This window comes from Thamnophis sirtalis, unplaced genomic scaffold, assembly GCF_051295495.1.
Source record: "Thamnophis sirtalis isolate CommonGarterSnake01/CBP01778 unplaced genomic scaffold, rThaSir2_p1.2 scaffold_8, whole genome shotgun sequence".
Classification (NCBI taxonomy): Eukaryota; Metazoa; Chordata; class Lepidosauria; order Squamata; family Natricidae; genus Thamnophis; species Thamnophis sirtalis.
Window position 1 is genome coordinate 127180 of NW_028261388.1, and position 23728 is coordinate 150907.

General features: G+C 49.2%; 1 protein-coding gene across 1 annotated transcript in view; it reads right to left on the reverse strand.

The window, feature by feature from the left end:
* The window catches only part of DNHD1 (dynein heavy chain domain 1), a 53257-nt gene that overhangs the window by 25760 nt on the left and 3769 nt on the right, over nt 1–23728 (reverse strand). Inside the window, 15 exon segments of the mRNA XM_087722002.1 lie at nt 1599–4834; nt 4928–5025; nt 9629–9754; nt 10019–10235; nt 10326–10417; nt 10589–10787; nt 11129–11256; nt 11354–11630; nt 12056–12181; nt 19400–19557; nt 19648–19891; nt 21953–22218; nt 22520–22601; nt 22766–22909; nt 23079–23330. Coding sequence (XP_087578128.1) covers nt 1599–4834; nt 4928–5025; nt 9629–9754; nt 10019–10235; nt 10326–10417; nt 10589–10787; nt 11129–11256; nt 11354–11630; nt 12056–12181; nt 19400–19557; nt 19648–19891; nt 21953–22218; nt 22520–22601; nt 22766–22909; nt 23079–23330 — 5645 coding nt within the window.

The following is a 23728-nucleotide window of genomic DNA, read 5'->3' on the forward strand; positions in this document are numbered from 1 at the left end:
AACTTCAGCTGGCTTTGAAAAAGCTAGGAGACGGGCACCCACCTACCCACTTTCAAAGCCTTCCTTTAAAAGCAGTCCCTCCCCCTACTCACCCACCGGCCCTGGGTCTGAAAGGCTGTTTTTAAAGCATTTTCAAAGACTGGCAGCTGCTTTTCATCCCACCACTCCACGGGGCCGGATACTTTGCATTGCCCGCTTTGGAGAGTCCTTTATGGCTTGAAGTAACTGTTCCAACAAACTGCCCTCCAATGACCGGAAAGGTTCCGTCCCAGGCCAGCCTGAGCTCAGCCGCCCTCAGTCCCCTAAACAACAATCGGCACATAACGAAGTCCACAGAGCAGGAGCACGGCGGTCACAAGGCAACGCCCAGGGGGGGCTCCAAGTTTAGTACACCCGGCTGAGCGAGTCCACGGAGCAAACTGCAGTCCACAAGGCAAAGGCAAAAGGGAGTCCAAAAGCCGAAGCTAAGATCCAAGGCAAAAACTAGGCCGGGCAAAAGGTAAAAGGTGTGACTCAAAGCCGGGGTCACCTGAGTGGTTCAAATGTGCGTGGAGCCTACAACACAAAGTCCTTTCAGCAGCTCCAAGAAGGCTCCACACCCGTTTGCACCACTCAGGCGACCCTGAGGACACAGACAAGCCTCCAAGGGGCCTCAAGGACCCTCTCTAAAGGGATGCAAATGACCAGCCGTCTGCAAGGAGTCTGAATCCTTCTGTCAAACTCACTTGACTCCATAGTGGCACCTGCTGACGTCCTCTATGTGCCAAGGAGCAAGGGAGACGTGCCACCCTGTCAGACGGTCCTGGTTCCAACTCCTCCTCCACCTCGGAACCAGGCTCCGATGGGACCAGGACAGAGCACATAAGCTGTGGGAGGCCCTTGGCACTTTTCTGCCTCATCCACGGCTTTTCAAGGGGAGAGAGAGAGAGCGTGTGTGTGCGCGTGTGTGTGTGTGTCCTTGGAAAAGCTCAGCCAAGCCACTCGGGGCAGGAGAGGAGCAGCCAAGAGCTTGCCCTCCCTTTGGCTGCACCAGACAAATTCAGCTCACTTTCACCCCTCCTGGGTCTTCCAGGAGCCCCAAAGGGTTCCCAGAGGAACGTGGCCTTCTCAGTCACGGCTCCTGAATGGCCCCTTCACTCCTTGATGTGAAAACGTACTTTAAATTGGTCCTCCCTTTAGGAGACAAAGGCCACTAACTGGAAATGTGTTAGCAGCTCTGAATGTGTTTTAACAGCGTGCAAAGCAACTCAGGGACATTTCTCTTGCTTTCGTAAAAGGAAGAAGAGGAAATAAAAATAAAGAGCTCCCGCCGTATCGGCTCAGGTCACCCCCAACCAGCCCATGGCATCATCGGGCCCATCCTCAAATCCCCCCTGCTGAGAAGATGGAGGCCTGGGGGGGCGGGGGGCAGGGGGTGTTGCCGATGCCCAGGGATGGGGATGGCACCAGCTCTGGCCTGGGGCCAGCCAGGACGGCTCCCTTTCCTCTCCTCCAGGCCTTCCCCCTCCTCCTTCCCCTGGGCTCCCCCACTCCCTGAACTCCCCTTCCTGGGGAAAAGGGGGCCAGCAGGGGCGGAGCAGAGAGGCCGAGGGCCCTACCTGGTCTGGAGGTGGCTCCCAAAGCCCCAAATGTAGGCGCAGACAAAGATGCTCTGGGCCAGCAGGGGCTGGTGGGTGGGGGCCTCTTCCAGGCTGTGGTCCTTCGAGCTGGGGCGCACCCTGGAGCTGATTTCTGGAAGGGAGGAGGCGGGGGGGGGGGATGTTACCTGGGCTCTTTGTGGAAGAGCGCCCGGCCCCTTCCCGCTCTCCAGCAGGCCATCCTTACCTGTGGCCACCTTGACAGCCGGCCGGGGCTTGACCTGGTCGCGGCGCATGTAGTGCTTGAGCAGCGCCTGGAAGATCTTGGCGAAGGCCGTGGTCTCCTGGACCCCCTGGGCCAGCGGGTGCTGGGGGTGGGCGTGGGGCAGCAGGGCCGGGCAGCAGTGCTGATGCAGGAAGGCCATGGTGGCCGGGAAGAGCTCCTTGGCCAGGCCGTGCAGCAGAGCCAGCGTCTCCAGAGGGAGGCTGTACTTGTGCTGCGCGGGGGCGAAGGCCGAGGAGAGCAGCATCTGCCAGAGCTGGGAGCCCTCCAGGTGCAGCAGGGCGCAGTGGGTGCAGACCGAGGGGGGCATCTCCGAAGCATCCAGCATCTCAAAGAGGAAGCGGAGGTTCTTGGGGGCCTGCAGCCTCTGCCCGTTGGGCAGGCTGAGGAAAGACCTGGCGCTGAAGAGCAAGGAGATGGGCTCCAGCCACTCTTGGCAAGCAGCGCCGTCCAGCACCAACCACAGCTGGGAGCTGCCCTCGCCGGTCCCACAAGCGGCAGCCGAGGTGGCCGCTCGTTGCAAGATCTGGGAGAAGACCCCGTCCTGCCACAGGCTGCCTTCCAGGTTGCCCACAAACTCAGACACGCTCAGGGCGTTGGGCCACAAGCAGACAGTACTTACAGGCCGGAAGGGCGCCTTTTCCCGGGCACCCGGACCCTGCATGTCTGGCGTGGCATCACTGGCTGCCAGCTTACTCTGGGCCTTGGACAAAGTCCGCCAGGTGGTAGTCTTGCCACTTCCCGAGGGCCCCAGCAGAAGGACGCCGTTGGCCCCCTGCAAGGCCTGGGAGAGCTGACCGGCAGCCAGCAGGAGGTCTGGGTCTGGCTGCAGCTTGTCCTCCTGCAACTGAGCCACCAGGGCGCTCTGCAGCCGAGGGGGCAGCTGCTCGGAAGGGGGAAGGGAGGCACCGGGGAAGACTTCGTGGAGCAGCTCCCGCACATTGTGCAGCCGGGGACCCTCGGGGCCAGTCAGCAAGGGCGAACGGCAGAGAGCCTTCACCAAGGCGGGCTCCTCTTCAAGACCCAGGAAGAAGGCTGTCCGGGGAGAAGGCTTGGCTCTGGAAGGGGGAGGGTCTTGCCCTGCTGCTGTGGGAGCAAACAAAATGTCGATGGCTGTCCCAATCACCTTCCGGATGAGGGAGGGGCTGCTGAAGTGGGGCCCGGGGCTGAGCATCCTCTCCAACCGAAGGAAACCACCGAGCTTCTCCGCCAGGTGGGTGGCCTCTCGGAAGCCGGCCACAAGTAGCATGACTTCCGCAAGTCTCGTTAGGTCAGGGGGCAGCACCGCCAAGGGGCGCAGGGCCAGGCACAGCTGCTCTGGAAGAGACTCCAGGGTGACCACGCAGCCATACGTCTCCCGCACACGCAGCAGCCTCCCCCCAAAAAGGATGTTCCCCAGCACTCGTGGCTGAAAGGGCTCGGCTTCATCGGTGCCCAGCTCTGGCATACCAACAGGCTGTGCCTCGCTCTCCTCTGAGCTCTCTGAGCTCTCGGAACCTGGGCTGGCTGGGGGGAAAACGGCCGAGGTCACCCTGCTCCCCTCTTGGAAGTTCAGGCACATCCTCTGCAGGTCGACCAGGCGGTGGCTGATAGCAGAGAGCACGGCGGGTTCCAGACGCTCGACAGACTCCAGCAGCAGCAGGGCCCCCGAATGCACTGCCCCACACAGGTGCCGGGAGAGGCAGCCGATAGACATTAGCCTGGTGCAGTGCAGCGGGACCAGGTGGCGGCCCAGAAACTGGGCCAGGCCCCGCACTGTGTGAGACTTGCCCATGTCCGACCGGCCCAGCAGGGCCCCGCAGCAGAACTCCTCCAAGGCTAGCAGGAGTCCCAGGAAGGTCCTGTCCAGCAAAGGGCTGCCCAGCAGCTGTGAGCTGGTGCCCAGAAACTCGTAGCCATAAGGGAAGCACCTGTCAAGGACTTCGGCCCAGCAGCCAGGAGGACTGCCCACCCAGGAGCAATTTGGAGGGAGCCCCAGTGCCCGGGCTTTCTCAGGCAGCAGGTGGACGCTGTACTTGAGGTGCCGGGCCCACTCAAAGTGGTGGACAGAGGCTTCCTCGCGCTTGAGCAGCTGGGAGATGATGTCACGTTGTCGGATGGTGAGGATGATCAGGGCCCCCAGCAACATGCCCAGGTGGTCTTGCTCTGGGTCCCAGGTGTGGACACTGCGGTAATTCCGGATGTAGTGAACTAGGGCCTCCAGCTTCAGGCTAAGCCTGAGCTCCAGCCCCTTCCGCAGCCGTCGGTTCAAGAAGGCCTCTTCTGCCGCCACCCGCCACAGTGCCTCCTCGGCCAATAGCACGCATTGGGTGGGGAAGGTGTTTCCCAGCCCCGCCCAGCATTCGGCCACCAAGTGCAGGGGCAGTTCTGTGGGCCCAGGGCGCCGCTCAAAGGCCAAATCCAGCTGCGGCCTGAGAGCCAGGCGCTGTGTCACGCAGTCCTGCAGCTGGTTAAAGACAGACTCCTTCATGTGGTGCTCCAGAACGCAGAGCCACTGGGTGGCTTTCCGGCCAAGGGGGACTGGGCTGCACAGCTGCAGCTTCTCGCCGTGGCTGCCCAGCAGGCCGACCACCTGCACCAGGGGCAGCTCAGTAGAGACAGCATCCAGGCTTGGCGAAGTTGCGGGCAGGAGCAGGTCCAGCTGGCACAGCCCAGGGAAGCAGCGTTGGGACCAAGCCGAGGCGTCTGCAGTTTCATTGGCTGTGGATAGCATGGCCACCAGTTCCTCGTTGCTCAGGAAGAACAGGCGGGGGAAGCTCATGCGAGTGGCCTCCAGAACGTAGTCCAGCGCCCGGATTAGGCCCTGTAGGTTGGCTGAGCCCTCCCGGAAAGCTGCCTGCAGTGCGGCCCCAATGAAGCGGCTGTCCCGGCTAGAGCCTGGCCCTAACTGGACACAGGACAGCACTAGGGGATCGTTGCACGTCAGCCGCATGACCTCCCGGAAATGGGCATCCAGTCGCTGGAACCGAGAATCCTGCAGGGGGGCATGGAAAAGGAGGATGGAAGAAGGGAGGAAATGGGCCCAGAGAGGAGTGGGGCAATCCTTCCAGGCACAAGCCTGACTTACCAGCTCTGAGCTGGGGAGGGTGATGTTCATCTCATAAAGAACGATGTTCAGGAAGACCCACTTCTGTTGGAAACTCACCCAGGCATACAAAAGGGACTCTGGATAAAAGAGAAAGACGAGGGGGAAGTAAGGGGAAGGGGATCCACCCATCACACGACACCCCAGGGTTTTTAACACTGATCGCTGAGTAGACTTCTGGCTGGCCGTGTCGTCTGAAGAAGCTGCTTTTCTTTAGGGTTGAACCCCCACCAGGAGATAATTCTGGGGTGTGAAAGGGGTGAGCCCCCCTGCAACTCAGCGAACTCCGCGCCTGGGATTCATTCTGCTTCTCTGCAGAAACGAAGGCACACGTTCACCCCTTGCTCAACGTTTGATTTATACTTGAATCCAAAACAGGCAGAGCGATACCGGAGAACTTACAACTGTATGTATAAACAAACTTTAACTCCATTTTTCTAAAAATTCCTTCTATTAAACTAACGTGACAGAAGATAAAATGGCACCGAAGAGTCCTGAAGGCGGGGGTTGTGCTGTAATGTTACAAACTACCACAGAGCTTAAAATCACTTAAAAATCACTAAATCAGCAGTGATTTATTAGCAAGCTGCAGAGTAATAACTGGAACAAGCGGTTTACCTGGACTTATTAATTGGGTGGAAGATAAGATTAACTGAGGAAATGGCTTCAAAGCAAACTAAAACAACAATGGCTTCCAAAAGCGCAGGGAGTTCCCCCACCCCAACAAGTAAATTACAGTCATTGCTCTACATGGGGCTCTACATGGGGCTGCCCTTGAAGAGCATCCGGCGACTTCAGCTAGTCCAGAATGCGGCCGCGCGAGTGATCGTGGGCGCACCACGGTTCGCCCACATAACACCGATCCTCCGTGAGCTGCGCTGGCTTCCTGTTGGTCTCCGGGTGCACTTCAAGGTCCTACTTACCACTCACAAAGCGCTCCATGGTAGTGGATCTGGCTATTTGAGAGACCGCCTTCTGCCAATTACCTCCCTGCGTCCCATCAGATCGCACAGGGTAGGCCTCCTCCGAATCCCATCCGCCAGTCAGTGCCGACTGGCGACTACGCGGAGGAGAGCCTTCTCAGTTGCAGCTCCGAAGCTATGGAACAATCTCCCCGTGGAGATCCGCACCCTCACCACCGCCCAGGCCTTCCGCACGGCCCTTAAGATCTGGCTATCCCGTCAGGCCTGGGGATAAAAATCTTAGTTCGTCCCCTCCCGAATGATGAATGAATGTTGTGCTCTATTTTTTAATATTATGTATTGTCTTATGCTTTTTGTCTTTGTACCCCCTTCCCCGTGTTTTTGTAAGCCGCCCTGAGTCCCCTCAGGGAAAAGGGCGGCCTATAAATTATAATAAATCTACCAAATCTACCAAATCATTGCTATCCCCCCAACCCCCCCTCCTGCTGGAGAAACTTTAACACAGAAGTATTACAAAGAGTTTTAAATGATGCTTTAAAAGACCATGCAGCTGCGTTAGAAATTAAAATACAGGAGAAGGTCTCTGCTGCTTTTAAGGAGATCTCGGAAGAGGTTAAGGGGTTAGTTCAGATTCATAACCAAGAAATCATAGAAGATATTTTAGAAGCTTTTAAATGCTTATCTGGCTATCTATCTGTATTGGAGGAAAAAGTGAAAGAAGTTAATGAGTCCAATATTAATCTGGTAACTAAAATGGATGCGGTCCAAGGCAAGGTTTACGATGCAGAAAATGAAATCACAATGCTGCAGTACAGACATATGGAATTTGCTCTGAGAATAAGGGGTCTTAAAGAGAAAAATCAAGAAAACCTGATTTTTTTCAGAAGCCTTTGATCAATTGATGGGCCGGTCAAGAGGGGACTTTGACTGGCAAATAGACAAGATATATCGTGTTAATTCATGGATTGCTAGACAGAAACAACTCCCAAGAGACATTATAGTGTATTTTGCCACAAGGGACATGAGGAATTTGATACTACAAAAGTCTTACAAAACCAAGTTGCAGATTGCGGGCCAGGAGGTCATAGTTTTGAAGGAAATCCCACCCAAAATGTTGAGATCTAGAAAAGACTATGCATTCTTAGTGGATGAACTCAAAAACTGTCAGTTACAGTTCAGATGGGAAGCTCCAGCTGGATTAGTGGTCAACTACCTGGGACAAAGATATCGTCTTAACTCAGTTTGGAAGGCTAGAGATTTTTACAGCAATGTACTAAAGGCTGGACATTCCCCGCCTCCAGGACCCAGAGAAAGGGAGCAAGAAGGACAGACCAGACAGCAAGATACTCAAGGATCATTGCAGGTGGACCAAGTTCGGACCCCTCTGGTGGAATTAGAAGGAGCCGAGGAGCAAAGACAAACGAGTGGTCACCAGACGTATGGAACAAGAACTAAAGAAGCAACAAGCTCTGCAATAAACTCACGTAACGGCCAAAGATTCTAGCTCAGAGGCGGTGGGAGGAGCCAGGCCAAAAGCCAAACTACAGGACTTCCAGATGGCTCTTAAAAAGCTTCAGGGAGCTAAAGATGATAACTAAATTCTTAACTTGGAACGTCAATGGCTTAAATTCACCACAGAAAAGGAAGAAAATAAACCATTATTTGAAACAATTCAAGAATGATATAATTTGCCTGCAAGAAACACATATTAGAACAAATGACCAGAAATATTTGATGAATGCAAGACTTGGACAACATTTTGTAGTCTTTGCCTCAGAGAAGAAAAATGGTATAGTTATATACCTAAGAAAGGATATGAAAGCTGGACTAATTGAAGCAGACTTTCAAGGAAGATATATTGCAATAGAACTATTATTAGAAGGGAAAAAATACTCTTAATGGGAGTGTACGCTCCCAATCAACAACAAGAAAAATTCTACAAGATGCTCCATACCAAGTTAATACAATGGGACTATAGATCCTGCATATTAATGGGTGACTGGAACGGAGTTTTGGATACCAAGAAAAACAAGAAGGGTCTTTTGCAAAATATCCAAACGCGTGCGAAATTACCTAAGTCTTTCTTCGATATGATGGATGATCTGGAGCTAAGAGATATCTGGCGAGAAAGAAATGCTAAAGAACAGGACTTTACATTCTTTTCTGATAGACATCAATCTTTTTCTGGGATTGATTTCATATTAACTACAAATGATTTGCTTTCCAAGGTAAAGAAGACAAAGATATGTTCCAGAGCCTTAACGGATCATAACCCGGTTTGGATGGAATTGGAATATGGGAAGGAATCTAGAAGGTCTTGAGGTTAAATGAAAATTTATTTAGATATGATAAAAATGCCAATGAATGTAAAAAATTATTGAGAGAATATTTTGTTTTTAATATGAACAAAGGTACATCTATGGAAATGGTTTGGAATGCAAGCAAAGTGTACATGAGAGGAGGCCTAATAAATTTAAATAAGTTACATAGACGTAGACAGGGGGGAAAAAGGAAGGAACTAGAGGAAGAGATTAAGAAGAAAGAGCAGGAGTTAATATCAAACCCAGGAGATAAGAAGATTAAAGAGGCAATTATCCTATTACGAGCGCAATTTAATATGCTGATGTCAGACCAGGTGGCTACTAATTTGTTATATGCTAAACATAATACTTTCTGCAATGCAAATAAACCAGGTAGATGGTTAGCATATATGACCAGGAAGAAACGAAAATCTCGTAATATACAAAAAATATATTATAAAGGAAAAGAAGTTTATCAACAGGATATGATTCAAAAGGCCTTCCTTGAATTTTTTACAGGATTGTACATGGGTGATAAAAAACAAGGCTTAGATATAGATAGATACTTGGACAAAAAAAAAATACCTATAGTTAAGGGTGAGCAAAGGGAGAGATTGAATCAACCAATAACTTCGGGGGAAATCCTCCAGGTAATTAAACAGTTAAAGGCTGGGAAAGCACCGGGCACAGATGGTTTGACCGCGGTTTACTGTAAAATTTTTATACAAGGGAGACAAATGAGAAGTAATGTAAGACAAATTGTTAATATATTGGAGTATTGGGAAAGAATAACCAAGTCCCCGCAGCGCTTATATTTCTAGACGCCAAGAAAGCATTTGATCGAGTGAATTGGCCATTTTTAATGAAAACAATGCAAAAGATGCAAATTGGAGAGTATTTTCTACAATCAATCAATGCAATATGTCAGGAACAAACAGCACAAATGGAAGTCAATGGAAGTTTAACAGAATCTTTTAAAATCGAGAAAGGCACAAGACAGGGTTGCCCCCTATCGCCATTATGTTTATTATAACCCTGGAGTTATTGCTGAATAAAATACAGGGGTCAGATGATTTACAGGGAATTAAGATTAGGCACCAAGAATACAGATTACGAGCATTTGCGGAAGACTTGGTTATAACTTTAATCCAATCAAGGAAATCTACCAAGGTTTTAATGAATATGATTAATCAATATGGCCAAGTATCTGATCACTGAGTGTGCAACTGGCCGGGTTCTCACAGCACACTGTACTTGGAACCAGGTCAAAAGAGGCCTCCTCTTTCACTGCTCGGCAGCCTCGGAGCCAGGCCAGCATCTCTTCCGTTCCTGCTGGCTTCCCCCACCCCCATCCAAGAAAAAGGGATCCGGAGTGATGGGTACCCCTCGTGCACTGCAGATGCCCAATGGCCTCCTTCACTCTGCGAGCCCAAGGGTGCCCCTCTCTCCTGTTTCCTCACCAAAAGCATGCAGGATGGACGCCCAGCTCTTGGCCTCTTCCAGGATGTCGGAGGAGAAGGGAGACAGGATCATGTTCTGGAGGATTAGGATGCTCTGCTCCACAGCAGCCTTCAGTTCAGTGGTATCTGGGGGGCAGCCCAAGAGGAAGGGTGGGTGGTCTGGACATTTGGCCCAAATTAAGCACAATGTTCTTTCCCCCGCCACTTCACGTGAGGGGGAAGAGGGAGGGAGGTTCCCACCAGGAAAGAGTAGCTGACAATGGGCTTCCATGCCCAGAAAGGAAGGAAACAAGCAAAGCAGCATGAAAGGGCCTGGTGGACAGGTAAGAGGCCCCTGCTCCCCAGGTCCATGCTCAGCCCAAACGCTCAGGCATCATTCAGGGGCCTCACCTGACAGCACAAAAGTGCCACTGTCCTTGGAGATGTACTCAAGCTTGGCCGTACGCTGGCGGCCGCTAATTGGGCGCCGGAAGCGTTCCGGCTGCGGTTCCTGGTACGGCACGTTGAGGATGAAATTGACGAGACGGAATTGCTTGGCCATCCAGGTCCTCTGGACACGCAGGAGAGTGTCTCTAGCATGGTGGCGGCTTTTCTCGTGGGCATAGACCTGATGGCCAAGGGAGAGGAGGGCTTCATCATAGCCCCGCCCAGCAGGAGCAAGCAGAGCGACAGGCCAGTCATGTACCAAGCCACTCACCCTGAAGATGGCATCGCTATATTCCAGCAGCGGGTAGGAGAAGAGCTGGCCCAGAGTGAACTGCATATTCATTGGGCACTTGGCACCCATCACTGGAAAAGAGCAGAGAACGGCCTAAATCAGTCCAGCCCCACTCAACTCGGCCGCCCGCCCTCTCCGGCCTGGCATCTTCGCCACCAATCCCCCTGATTCAGCCACAGGCCCAGAGCCGTCCTCCGAGGCCATCCTTGGCCCCCTCCGCAGCACTCCAAGGTCAGCCTCACCAGCGAAGATCTCTTTCCAGCAGCTGACCTTCAGGAAGTGGCTCCCGAGCTTCAGCAGCAAGGGCAGATACTTCTGGAAGTTGGCAATGGCTGAGAGGCAGGCCTGTATGACGCGGTGGTGGCTGGGCAGAGAGCACTCTAGCCGGGCCCCCTCCTTCTGCCACTCCTCCGTCTTCTCCAGGGCCAGAGGGGCACTGAACTGCACGTGGGGAGATGGAAGGGGGGGGGGGGAGGAGGTTGGCTGGGGCCATCAGGCACAGCTGCCAAAGCCGACTTCCTGACCCTTTCCATCCTGGCCGAGTTCCCTGACACAACTGAGCGGGCAGGTGACCGGCACACTTTGGCCAAATGAAATGATTTCTTGCCGCATGAAACCCTGACGGCTGACGAGGCTGGAATGGCATCCCGGCTCCAAAGGACCTCCGGGCGTCATTGCCAGAGGGGAGCTGGCACTGTGGATGCCAAAGAGCGGTTAAGTTTGTGGACACGGCGGGGAAGGGGCCAAACTCCAGCCGGCTGCGTCTCCGCCTCCGCCTTCACCTTGACGAAGGCCAAGCACTTCCACTCCTTGATCTGCTCAGAAACGATGCGGAACAACTGCCAGACATGGATGTGGATCTCGATGACCTCCTGCTGCCCGGTGAGGAGGGAGAAGTCCGTGCGTCCCCCTGCAAAAGGCATCAGGAGACCCCTGACTCACCTGTCACACGCAGGGGAACCCCCTCCTCCCCCCCCCCGGTAGGACTCGGCTGGCAGCCGCCCCACCTGTCAGAATCCGCTGCGAGTGGCAGAGGTCCGTGACACGTCCCACCACAGCCTGAAAGTGCTGCAGGATTCGCATCAGCTCATCCTCCATGACACGAGGGTTCTGGGTCGGGTCCTGGAAGCGGCCTAAGGTGACCGCGTTCAGCAGTTCCTGGAGCTCCCGAGTGGCTTCCTGGAGGGAGCTGCTGAGCTCAGCAATGATGCTCAGGCGGCGTGAAACGATGAAGTCGGAGACCTCCCGCTGCTGGTACGCAAAAGCATCCCAGGTGTCTAAGAGCTAGGAGGGAGGGAGAGATGGCTCAGGCCCTACGTGGCCATCCCCGAAGGGATCAGGAGTCCCACAGGGGGAAGAGGAGGGGATGGCAGCTGTCATCCACCCAAGAATGATGGAGCCCACCATGGAGGCCGAATGGCTGCAAGAGAAGAACGCATAGCCCCTCCCCCCTCCCGGAGAAGGAGCCAAGCAAGAATCTGCCGCTTCTGGCTCTCCCTCCCCCCCCCCACTCTGCCCTAACGGGGAAGACCAAGAGCTAGGGGGAGGTGCAGGGGGGGGAGGGAGGTGAAGAAGGGTCAGGAAGCCCCTCCACTCAGTCCCCCGGCACCTCTTGGAAAGCACGGTCTTTCTTTATTCCGGCAAGCTCTTCTTCCCTTCCCAATTGCTCAAAGGCATGGCTCCACCAGGGTTCAAGAGGAGGACCATACCATGTTTTCCAGACTTTCTTCACTGGGGCTCAGAGGGCGATAGCACTGCTGGATGACCTCACTGAGAGCGCGCACATAGTCCACGTATTCCTGCAGCTCGGGCATCTGGCCTTGGTAGTGCTCCAGCTGCAGAGGAACAAACCACAGCCACAATTCACAACTGCTACATTCCAATTCCACCAGTTAAAGCCATGTACAGAACCTGCCCCTCTTCTGCTGCAGCCCTGGGGGAATCTACCTTGGGATGGATAGTTCTGGAATTAGACAGTGAGACAGGGTAGAGTTGGGAGTAAAAGTTAGATTGAATAGTCAAATAGAGGGAATAAAAGACTTAAGGGACAAATGTGGGAGGAAAAATAAAAATAAAATAAGATTAAAGGTTCATGTTGGGTAAGAGAAAATAAGAGTAAAATAATATTTTAATGAATATATTTCAATAATGTGTATTATTATTAGAACTATACAGGTTGTATTATTATTTTAGCAGTGTGACAGATATCAGGATAATATTTTAATATAAATGGATATGAAGAATTGGAAAAATAGATTTTGAATGACTACTAGTAAATATGTATAAATACATGAAAAATAGTGGAAAGTTAGAACTTAATGGGCGACTAGGTAAATATCTATAAATATATAATAATCTAAATATGTATTAATAACAGAATTATATGGATTGAAGAACTGGAAAGAATATGAATAGAAGTACTCTAAATGTATAAATGATTGATACTAAAATTGTATAAGGAGATATTGAATAATGGAAGAATGAAGGATGGAAATTTGATTTAACTAAGGAAATATAAACAACAAAATAGGTGGAAAACACGTCTTTGAATATTGTAGTGTTATGAAAGAGGGGAAGTTAAAATAGGGACAGAAAATAGTGGGGAATAATAATAATTATATATTACCATATTTTTCAGAGTATAAGATGCACCAGAGTATAAGACCTTAATTATATATATATATAATTAAGTATAATTACCTTAATTTGGGGGCAGTAAAACAAGAAAAAAAGGCAGTCCACCATCCGCTCAAACGGATGCCATGATAAAGCTATCCTGTTGTATGAATATGTAGGGAAGAGGGTGGTGGATCTTAAACTGGGTGTGCAGAAGGCGGCAGATCTGAAACGAAGGCGTTCCCGGCAGCGGAGATCACAGCAACTGCCTTATACCTCCTGCGCTATGCCCACTTCACCGAGTCCCAACCCACATGCTCCCCAGGGCCGCTTCAGGCTCCGACCGAAGCAGCAAAAGCGCAAGGGTCTTGCTGGGAAGCACGACAATATGTTTGTGATATGGCTGCGTCCAGGAGGACCGGAGTGATGCATCTCTATCGGGCTTTGCTGCGAGAAAGCCAGGCTTTTGGTTATAGGTGGGAAGACAGGGGTGTCTCGGGAGTGAAGCCTTCAGTGCCAGGTCCCTCTTTTGCCCCCACCCCACCCCCTCCAGTTAAATGTGCAGAGGGTGATAAGGTTTTGCTTTTAAAGGGCAAAAAGCCCGATGTCAAAGTCCAAGTGGAAGTGGGACCCCTGCCGCCTGGAACCACCTGAAAATGCGATGCATGGAGTGGGTGGCTGGGGCTACATTGGGAGTATAAGACACACCCAGATTTTCACCCTCTTTTTTTGGGGGGGAAAGGGTGTGTCTTATACTCCGAAAAATAGGGTAATATGTTAAAATATACAAAAGGATAGAAAGATGGTTCAGAAATGAAAGGTGATAATAAAAGGCACGTATAAATAATATGAAATAATGTAATATTTAGGAATAATAAGACTACACTTAGGTTTACTGAAATGTATGCTACCCAGTTACCACACCATTCATTCACTGATATGTATAAAGATTATAAAAAATAAAAAATTGGTTGGAAAAAAAAATGAATCCCTCACAGATCTTGGATACTAATTCATTTTTTTTTTTAATAAACTGAAGATGGCAAACAGATCTAATGTTTTTTAATATGTCTTTATTATTTTTACAAATAACTCAAGGTGGTGACCAAATCCAACATACCCTCCTCCCCCTTTCATGTTCCTCACAACAACCACCCCCCCCCCCCGTGAGGTGGGCTGGGCCGAGAGTGGGGCTGACCCAAGGCCACCCAGCTGGCCTTCGTGGCTGAAGTGAACCCTCCCTCCTCCCTGCCTTTCTAGCCTGGGGCTTTAAGCAGGAGACCAAGGGGCTTCTTTCTGCTGCTGATGGATATGCCTACCAAGAAACAAGGCCGTCCCTCACATGCCTTTGCTATAAAACTCTGTACACGGGGGTGGGGGTGGGTGGGTGGTTGATAAAAATATAGCAGGCAGCAAGGATTCTTCAAGAAGTCTCCTAGGTGGAATTGAGAAAGGAGGAGGTGCGGTGGGGGGGGGGGGTGTAAGCTACAGAGAACAACGAGAACCCAGACCTACTAGAGCTCTAAACCTTGTACATAAAGTATAAACATGGAGGAAAGAAAAATGATTACAATCAATATTAATGGACTTAGCAATTAAAATAAAGAAAACATTTCACAAATTAGAAAAGTTAAAACTTGAAATCATCTGCCTACAAGGAGGACCTATTCAAAAGAGACATGAATACCTACTAACCCAACCAAAGCTTGGGAAAAGGTTTACAACACTGGCGAATTGCGAGAAAAGAGGAATGATCTTCTATATTAAAGATAATATTCCAGCAAAATTAATCTATGCAGATGAAGAGAGAAGAATTTTGATGGTGGAAATTATGGATATCAAAAAAAACAAAAACTTCTGATTGGAATCTATGCTCCTAATGAAAAACAAGATGAATTTTATAAAAAATTGCATAAAAGAATCTTGGATTTAGACTATGTTGATATTTGTATGATGGGAGATTTCAATGGCATTGTGAACCAGAACATGGACTACAAAACACACAAAACAACAAAGCTAAATAGGAAACTGCTTCCGAAATCTTTCTTCAGGATGATAGATGAAATAAATTTAAAAGATATATGGAGAGAAAGAAATGCTAAGAAAGAACAATATACTTTCTATTCAAATAGGCATTCATCATTCTCCAGAACTGATATGATATCGGCTTCAGCAGAATTGATTTGTAACGCACAAGAAATTGAGATCGGAGCAAGCACTACAATCCAATCACAATTAAATGGAAAGGCCAAAGGATAAGATCTAGATGGACATTAACTAATACTATATTGAAAGAAAAAGACTTGGTACAAAAAATGGAAAAAGAACTAGCCTTTTTTTTTTTTTTTTAAGAAAATAGGAAAGAAGATACATCAATGCAGAATCTTTGGGATACTAGAGGTCTGATAATAGACTATACAAGGAAGAGGAACTTAAAGAAAAGACAAATGCATAAAGCTTTAGATAATGACTACAAAATACTTGAAAGAGAGTTACAGAGATCGCCACCAAAAAAGATGTTAAAATAAAAATGGATATAATTAAACATAAAATGGATCTACTGGAAAAGTAAGAACTGGCACAAAGAATTAGAGGCTCTAAACAGAATTACTTTGAAAATGCAAATAAACCAGGCAGATGGCTGGCATATAAACTGAAAAAAGAGAGAGAAGCAAAGAAAATATTCCAATTAAGAGATGAACAATGACAAATTCAATAGCAGTAGACTTATATACCGCTTCATAGGCCTTTCAGGCCTCTCTAAGCGGTTTACAGAGAGTCAGCATATTGCCCCCAACAATCTGGGTCCTCATTTTACCCACCTCGGAAGGATGGAAGGCTGAGTCAACCCTGAGCCGGTGAGATTTGAACCGCTGACCTGCTGATCTAGCAGTAGCCTGCAGTGCTGCATTTAACCACTGCGCCACCTTGGCTCTAATTCAGTATGGAAACACTGAGAAAAAAAAATTATACAAGATTACTATGCTAAGCTCTACGAACAAGAGAAGGTGGAAGAGGAAGGAGTTAAAAAGTATTTACAGGATGGTAATCTTCCCCAGATATCAGATGAAATTAGAACAATGTTGGAAAGTAAAATAACAATGATGGAGCTAACGGAAGCACATAAAAAACAAAATAATGGAAAAGCCCCAGGTCCGGATGGACTACCTGTGGAATTCTACAGAATATTTGAAGAAACCTTGACTCTCCCACTCTTAGAAGTTATGAATGAAGTGATATCTGAGAGTAGAATACCGAAATCATGGTCAGAAGCATACATTGCATTGCTACCCAAGGAGGAGACAGATTTAACACAAAGAATTATAGACCAATTTCTTTATTAAATTCAGATTATAAGCTATTTGCATCTATACTAGCAGAGAAACTCAAAAAATATTTAAATAGCTTCATCCACTCAGACCAAAATGGTTTTTTACCCAAGAGACAAATTAAAGACAATATGAGAATGATTTTGAATACTTTGGAATATTATGAGGCTCATCCCGAAAAACAAATGGCTTTGATGTTTCTCGATGCACAGATGGCCTTTGACAACGTGAACTGGCAGTTTATGTTTCTAGAATTGGAGCTGATGAAATTTGGTAAGAAATTTATTCAAACCATACAAATGGTATATCATAAACAAACAGCAAAGATAATGGTAAATGGAGAATTGACAGATTCTATTGAAATAAAGAGAGGTACAAGACAAGGTTGTCCATTATCACCGTTATTCTTTGTCTTAACATTAGAAGTTTTAAATAGAAAGTTTAGAGAAGAAGAATAAGAGGAATGAAAATTAAAAAAGAATATAAGCTTACAAGCGTTTACAGATGATTTCGTTTTTATTCTTGAAGATCCACTAGAAACAGCACCCAAATTGTTAGGAATAGAAGAATATGGAAAAGTAGCAGGTTTGAAAATAAACAAAGACAAAACAAAGATTATGACAAAGAACATCCCAGCAAAAGGAAGAGTTGTCAGAAGCTTTCAGATTCAAATCACAAGCAAGGTTAAATACTTGGGGATATATTTATTACCTATATGCAGAACTCTTAAGGAGGACAACTATACTAGACTAAAACAACAAATTGCGACTGACTTGATGAAATGGGAAAATTTACAATTATCAATGATGGGAAGAATGAATATCCTACCTAGAATTTTATACCTGTTCCAGACAATCCCAATCAGATTGGGTAAGGGCTTTTTTCAAGAACTAAATAAAATAGTTTTGAAGTTTATCTGGCAAGGGAAAAAAGCAAGAATAAAACTCAAACGGTTACGCTAGAACTAGAGGAGGACTGGGCTTACCTGATTGGGAGTTATATTACCAAGCAACAAACTTGATATGGATTAAGGAGTGGATAACACTAAAAAACTCTTAGACTATTGAATGTAGAAGGTCATGATTTACTGTTGGGATGGCATGCTTTTTTTATAGTATAAGGGAACTAAAGCACATGGCTATTTTAGAAGACATTATATAAGGGAGGCCTTGTTATTAAACTGGGAAAAGGTTAAAAGATTACACTACTTAAAAATTCCAGTCTGGATATCAACGATTGAAGCATTTTCATATCCAATAATATATAAAAAAGAACAAAGAGTTAGATATATTGAATTATTGAATGTAGAGGGTAAACTCAAATCTATCCAAGAGTTGAAACAAGAAGGGATAGAAATGAATTGGTATTCATATGTACAGATACAATCTAGATATAATGAAGATAGAAAATCCAAAGGTTTTTACAATAAAATGACTGAGTTAGACAAAATTTTAACAGGTACTGATGAAAAAGTAATTAAAAAACTATACGGATATTTATTGGAGATTAAATTACAAGAACAACAAGTTAAAGAAACCATGATAGTTGGGGGGGAAACGTTAGGTATGGGATTGATTTAGAGAAATGGCAGAAACTGTGGTCTCAAAACTATAAAATGACAATGTCTACTGCATATAGAGAAAACTTGTATAAGGTGTTTTACAGGTGGCATCTACCCCCAACCAGAATTGCAAGAATGTCCAAGAACAAATCAGAAAAGTGTTGGAAATGTCATCAGATACCGGGCTCATATTACCACATGTGGTGGACTTGCATTGAAGCTAAAAGATACTGGACTAAAATCCATATGTGGTTGGAGAAAATGACACACAAATAAATAGACTTTAAACTAGAGATCTTTTTATTGGGAATCATACCAGAAATCTATAACAAAGACTTAAAATATCTGATTGTAAATGTGTTAAGAGCAGCCAGAATTGTATTTGCAAAAAACTGGAAAAATGAAACAATCCCAAAACAGGAAGAAGTTATTAGAAAAATAATGGACTGTGCCGAAATGAGTAAACTGACACTTGAAATTAGAGAACAAGAGGACGAGCAATTTTATAAGATATGGGACTTGTTTTATCAGTGGCTGGGGGGAAAAAACTTGGAAATGAAAAATGTTTTACTCATGTTTTAACTGAAGGAGTTAAATGAAAACACAATCATGCTGTGAAATAGATTAACAATGAAAAACTGATACATCTATGAATTGAATACTTTAGAATTTTTTGCTTTAAAAAGGATAAGGATAACAACGATTTTATGTATACTTGATAGAGGATTGGTGATATAATGTATAATCTTAAGAACATATTACAATATCTTGTTGATAAATAATTTTAATAAGGGAATAATTAAAAATTGGTATATATATATGAAGTGACTATTTAGAATACCTTGTTGAAAAATGAAGGAATTACATCTTGGTTTGAAGGTATGATGTACAAGGACTATAATGAACATAAGCATACTCGATAGTTGATTGGTGGAATTATACATAATTGAAAACAGTGATATACAAATATAAATGGTTGGTAAATCGCTTTCATATTGGGATCTGTGATTATATAAAGGTATACTGTTATTAAATAGACAATCAAGAATGTAAGGGAATTAGGTTTATTGAAAAAATAATAATATTAATTGTATTTGAATATACATTGTACAATGAAAGTGAGGTATTTAGTTATACTAGATGAAAAATCTGTGATTGTAAATGTATTTGAGAATATGGATGCAAAAACACTTGTAACCAAACGACATGATGTATGTAATGGATGAGATCATTTTTTTAAATATGTTTTTTTTTATGTTTAAAAATAAAAAAAATAGATTAAAAAAAGAAGAAGTCTCCTAGGCTAATTTTATTTACACGCGCAGACCCAACCAAGGCTCTCCATCCGCGTCCCACCAGGCAACTTCAACTCACCCTCACATTCAAATCGGCATCTCTCCCAAGATCCCAAGATCCCAAACACAACCCATCCCGCTTGCCACTGCGTCTTAGCTTGCTTGGTACAATGCCCTTAATTTCCCAGGCTGGCGAAATAGTTCTCGGGAGCCCCCGTGGGAAGGGAAAGGAGCCTGACGATCTCCACCTACCTTCTGCGAACACTTGGCAATGGTGAAGATGTCGGTGCCAACGTTCATGTACAGCTGCAGGACTGAGGCCAACTCGGTGATGAACTGCGCACTGCGCTCGGTGATCTCGCTCAGCAGGAGGGCCAGGATGTCTTCGTCAATGGAGGCCAGGAGGGGCACTGCGGGGGGCGGGGGGAGAGGAAGGCAGGCTCAGGGGCGCCAGCAGCACGAGAGGCCCCCTCCCTCCCCTCACCCCAGGAAACACCTACGGATGTCCTGAAGAATGCCACTGCAGTCCACCAGGAAGAAGCGGTTGAAGGTGATGACCACCAGCGGCACCTTCTGCACCTGGACCGCCCAGGTGCGCAACTTGAGGATCTGATTCACGTACTCTTCTGCCGGCAGTCCCTTCATGCTCTCCAGCTGGCCGTCGCTCCAGCTGTGCACGTACTGGTAGATATGGCCGAGCCAAGAGTACTCTCGGCAGAGCAGCTGTGTCTCTGCCAGCCCAGCCTGTGGGGAGACGGAGCGCTCGGCCAGGCTCTTCGGGTGAGAGAGGCTCTCCCAGCGGAAGGGGGGGGTGGTTCAGTGGGGAAGGAAGGCCTCCTGCATGCCAAAGCCGGAGCCAGGCGTCTCCCTCGGTTCCTGCGCCAATTCCTTTTGGGGAGGTGGGCTGGGTGTAATTGTGCAGAGGCAAACCGTTGGTCATTCCTTCTGTACCTAACTCCAGACTGGTCACCTATGAACCTACAGCCAAAGCCCCTTGTTGAAGGGGGAAGGAGCTCCTTTGCTCACTGTTGCCCGGAGCTCAGGAGGGGAGCCAAAGCCCCCGTCCCCCCAAGGGAGGCCCACGGAGAGGTCGCCTGGACAGAGGGTGGACGCTGGGCCCCCACAGGTGTGAGCAGGCAGGGGGAGAGCTGCTCAGAGGAGCCGCTATTGTGTGGGGCTTCCCTGAGGAGAAGGAACGGAAGGGCATCATCTGGCTGCCCCCTTGGAAAAGAGCCTCTCAGCTTCTCAGGGAACGCTGGGAGACTGTGCTGAGAAGCCAAAAATGCTGAGAGGAGAGGGGAAGGAAGGAGCGTGGCACGGGTTCAAACCTGCCAAGAAGACTTCCCATCCGCAGAGCTTCAGGAAAGGGGTCCCCACTGACATTGTTTTTCTCATCTCCATCCTAGACCCCTGGATGAAAAGCAGCGGCCACAAGCCTCACGCCCCCCCCGTCAGCCTCTGCTTTGCTGCTGCTTCGGCTGCCATTGAAACGGGGGGAGGGGGGGCATGGTATTTGGGAGGGGAATCGTGATGTGCTGGAGGAAGATTCTAGACGCTGGCCTGACCATCTCACTGCGCATGTGGAGGAAGGGAGTTTCCCGCCAAGGCTAACTCTGTCCGGCATTCCATCCTGGTGATGCCTTTCGAAGACATCTCCCACCTGACGGTTGGGTGCATTATAATTGGACTATGGACTGGGGGGCCAAGGGGGAGGGGATTGAATTATACATGATATTCTTTGCTTTCGCGCCTAATTAACCAGATTCAGCTTCGCTTCGCTACTGTTCATTTCTAATTAGTAAAAGTACACTTAATTTCAAACAAATGGAGTTGAGTGGTTTCTTTCCTGATTATTAAATGAAGTCACACCTGACACCCCCAGGAAGACCACCGGACAGGCTCAACAAAGGACTCCTGCCTGGGCTCCAAAGAGGAAAAAGCGGGGGCTGCGGAGGGCATCCGGTTGGCCACCTAGTCAACCGAGGAAAGATGCCCTGGGGAATGGGATGGGAAGATTCCCAAGAGCCTGACGCCTCGAAGGAAGCTGTGGAGGGCCTTCTGCTCTTAGGTAACTCTTGCTCGGTACCTGGACACAACACTACCCACTCGGCCATTTGTACACAGAGCTAGTAGTCCTGATTGCGCCTCTTGAAGGGCTAGATTCTCCTCCTCCTCCTCCTCCTCCTCCTCTTTTACTTCCTCTTTGACCACTTTGGGTGTCCAGGGAGCAGGGCCAGGGCTCTCTTCAAACTCTACAATTCTCAGCTTCAGAAAGCAAATGTTTCTCCCACTGACACAATTGGCAGAGCCCGTTTCCCACTTCCCTGCGTTCCCAGGCTGCCTCCCTGGGCTGCCAGAACGGAGGAGGGGCTGAGGAGGAGGACCTGAGCCGAGCAGGTAGGAAACTGTCGGGAGGCCTCCTGTGTTTCTGGGCAGCCCGTGAGCCAGAGTCGGAAGGTGGTCCCTGATGGGCAGGAGCCCCTCCTCCTTCTCTTTGGGACACATTTGCCCCTCCCCCGCTCTTCCCATCCCTTCCCTTTCATCTCTCTTGTGGGCCCAGAACCTGAGGAAACCCCCAATGCAGCATCTTCTCATCTCATCTCCTGGGCTGATGACTCCTGCCGCCTCCCTTTACGGAGGGGCTGCTTTAGGCCGCCTTCCCTCCTGCCAGAGGCGGCTGGGAGGCGGAGCCGCTCGAGAGTCCCATCCCTTCAATTTGCTGGAACCCAAATTCCTCAGGTGGCAGCAGGAAAACATTGCCGAATTAGGTGGAGGGGCCAGCAGAGGCCCTCGAACTAGACTCACCATGAAGAGGTCCTGAAGTTTAGCCATGGCCGTCTGGATGATGCTGTCTGTGTGCAGGTCGGTCTCCAGCTGCTCACGAGACATCAAGGGGTACTCTGCCCGCAGCCGGTGGCCCACCACTTGAAGCCCACTGCAGGCCTTCAGGTCCAAACGATGCACCAGCTGGGCTTTATCACTGCACAGCACCGTCAGCGACATCTGCTGCAGCTGCTCACGCAGCCGGGAGATCTGATCATCCCCAGGGGCCGCGGGGGCCACGTCTCCAGCTTTAAGGGGAGGAAGGGAGGACCCAACGGCTGTTTGCTAAAGAGGCTCGTTTTGGGCAAGGCAGCTAGAAAGAAATCTTAAAGCGATGGGTTGGACAAAGGACTGAAACACGGGAGGCCCAGGAGAACCAGGCCAGCCCAGGGCAGCAAGCGCTCCTCATCTCTCTGGAGCTGAAAAGGACGCGGCCCTTTTTGTGCCCCCGAGCAGAAGGGTTCCCTCCGGGGCGTCTCTGCTCCTGGCCCAGACCCCCAGGCCCTGCTGCCCCCAGGCCCTCTTCCCACAGGCTCTTTGGCTCCCCACCTGCTTGGGAGGGCGGACGCTCTGTTTCAGGGGTCCTGGGGCCTGCTTGAGCTTCTGCCTTCTCACTTTTAACCCGGGTGGTCTGCAGGGCACAGGAAGTCAGGAACGTTGTGGGCTGAAGCCAGTTCACGTCAGAACCCACAGCCCCATCCCGGACACCCCTCGGGAGCCATCCTGCTTGGCGACCGGGGGGGGGGGGCACACGGGAGACACTGGGCCAGAAAGACAAGGACCGCACTAGCCCACCTCCAGGACGGTCTCCACCATTGTTTGCAGAGCCCCCAACAGGCAGTCTTCCAGCTCCCCGCTGGAGGGAAAGACTACGAGCTGATTGTCCGCACTGAACACCAGCTGCACCCGGAGGACGGCTTTCTGGGTGGAGCCATCGGCCTGCAAGGGAAGAGGCCAAAAGGCAGGTGAGAACACAGAGGCTCTTTGGTCCTGGAAGCCGAAGAAGGGGGCTTCCCGGGAGGTTTTACTCCATCTCTCCCCCCCCCCCCACGCACATATGGGGGTCTCGTCCCCAATTCCTCTGCCCTCCGTGTTCCCTGAGGCAGACCTGCATGGTAAAATTGACAAAGCTGGAGGCTTCCTGGTGCATCACGGAGATGAGGGTCTGGCAAATGAGGAAGTTCACCAGCATGGCCAGGGTCCCCAGCATCTGCAGCCAGGACTCGGCCTCTCGCAAGCGGCACTGCAGCCTCTCGAACTCCAGGCGCTGCTGGTACGGGGACTCCTTGGTGATGTACAACCGGTAGCCCTGCACTTCCGTCTGCAGCCCATGGACCATCTTGTAGGTGTCATCCCGCACCTGCCAGCATTGCACACAAAACAGCGGGACCCACTGACAACGGGTCCCTTTCCGGGCCCTTCCAGGGGCCCTTCCTCTCCTCAGATCCGGTCTGTGTTGCAGACCGAGCCTGCCGAGGCGAAGATGTAAGCCCACTTTTGCACACCATTCAAGAGAGACAATTAAAAAGCCAGGAAGGGGACCAAAAGAACACCCTCCCCCCCCCCCGCTCTCCAACAGCCCACCCTGGAAGAAGAAGCAGCAGCAGGGTTAAACATACCAGGCGGTTAAACACTCAAGCAGAAAACACTTTTCATCAAGGCACCACCAGGAGAAGCCCATCGGCCCTCCAAGGCTGGCTGGGCAAAGGGTGGTCTACAAACAGGGAGCCCACCCCACACTCACTACTACGGTGATCA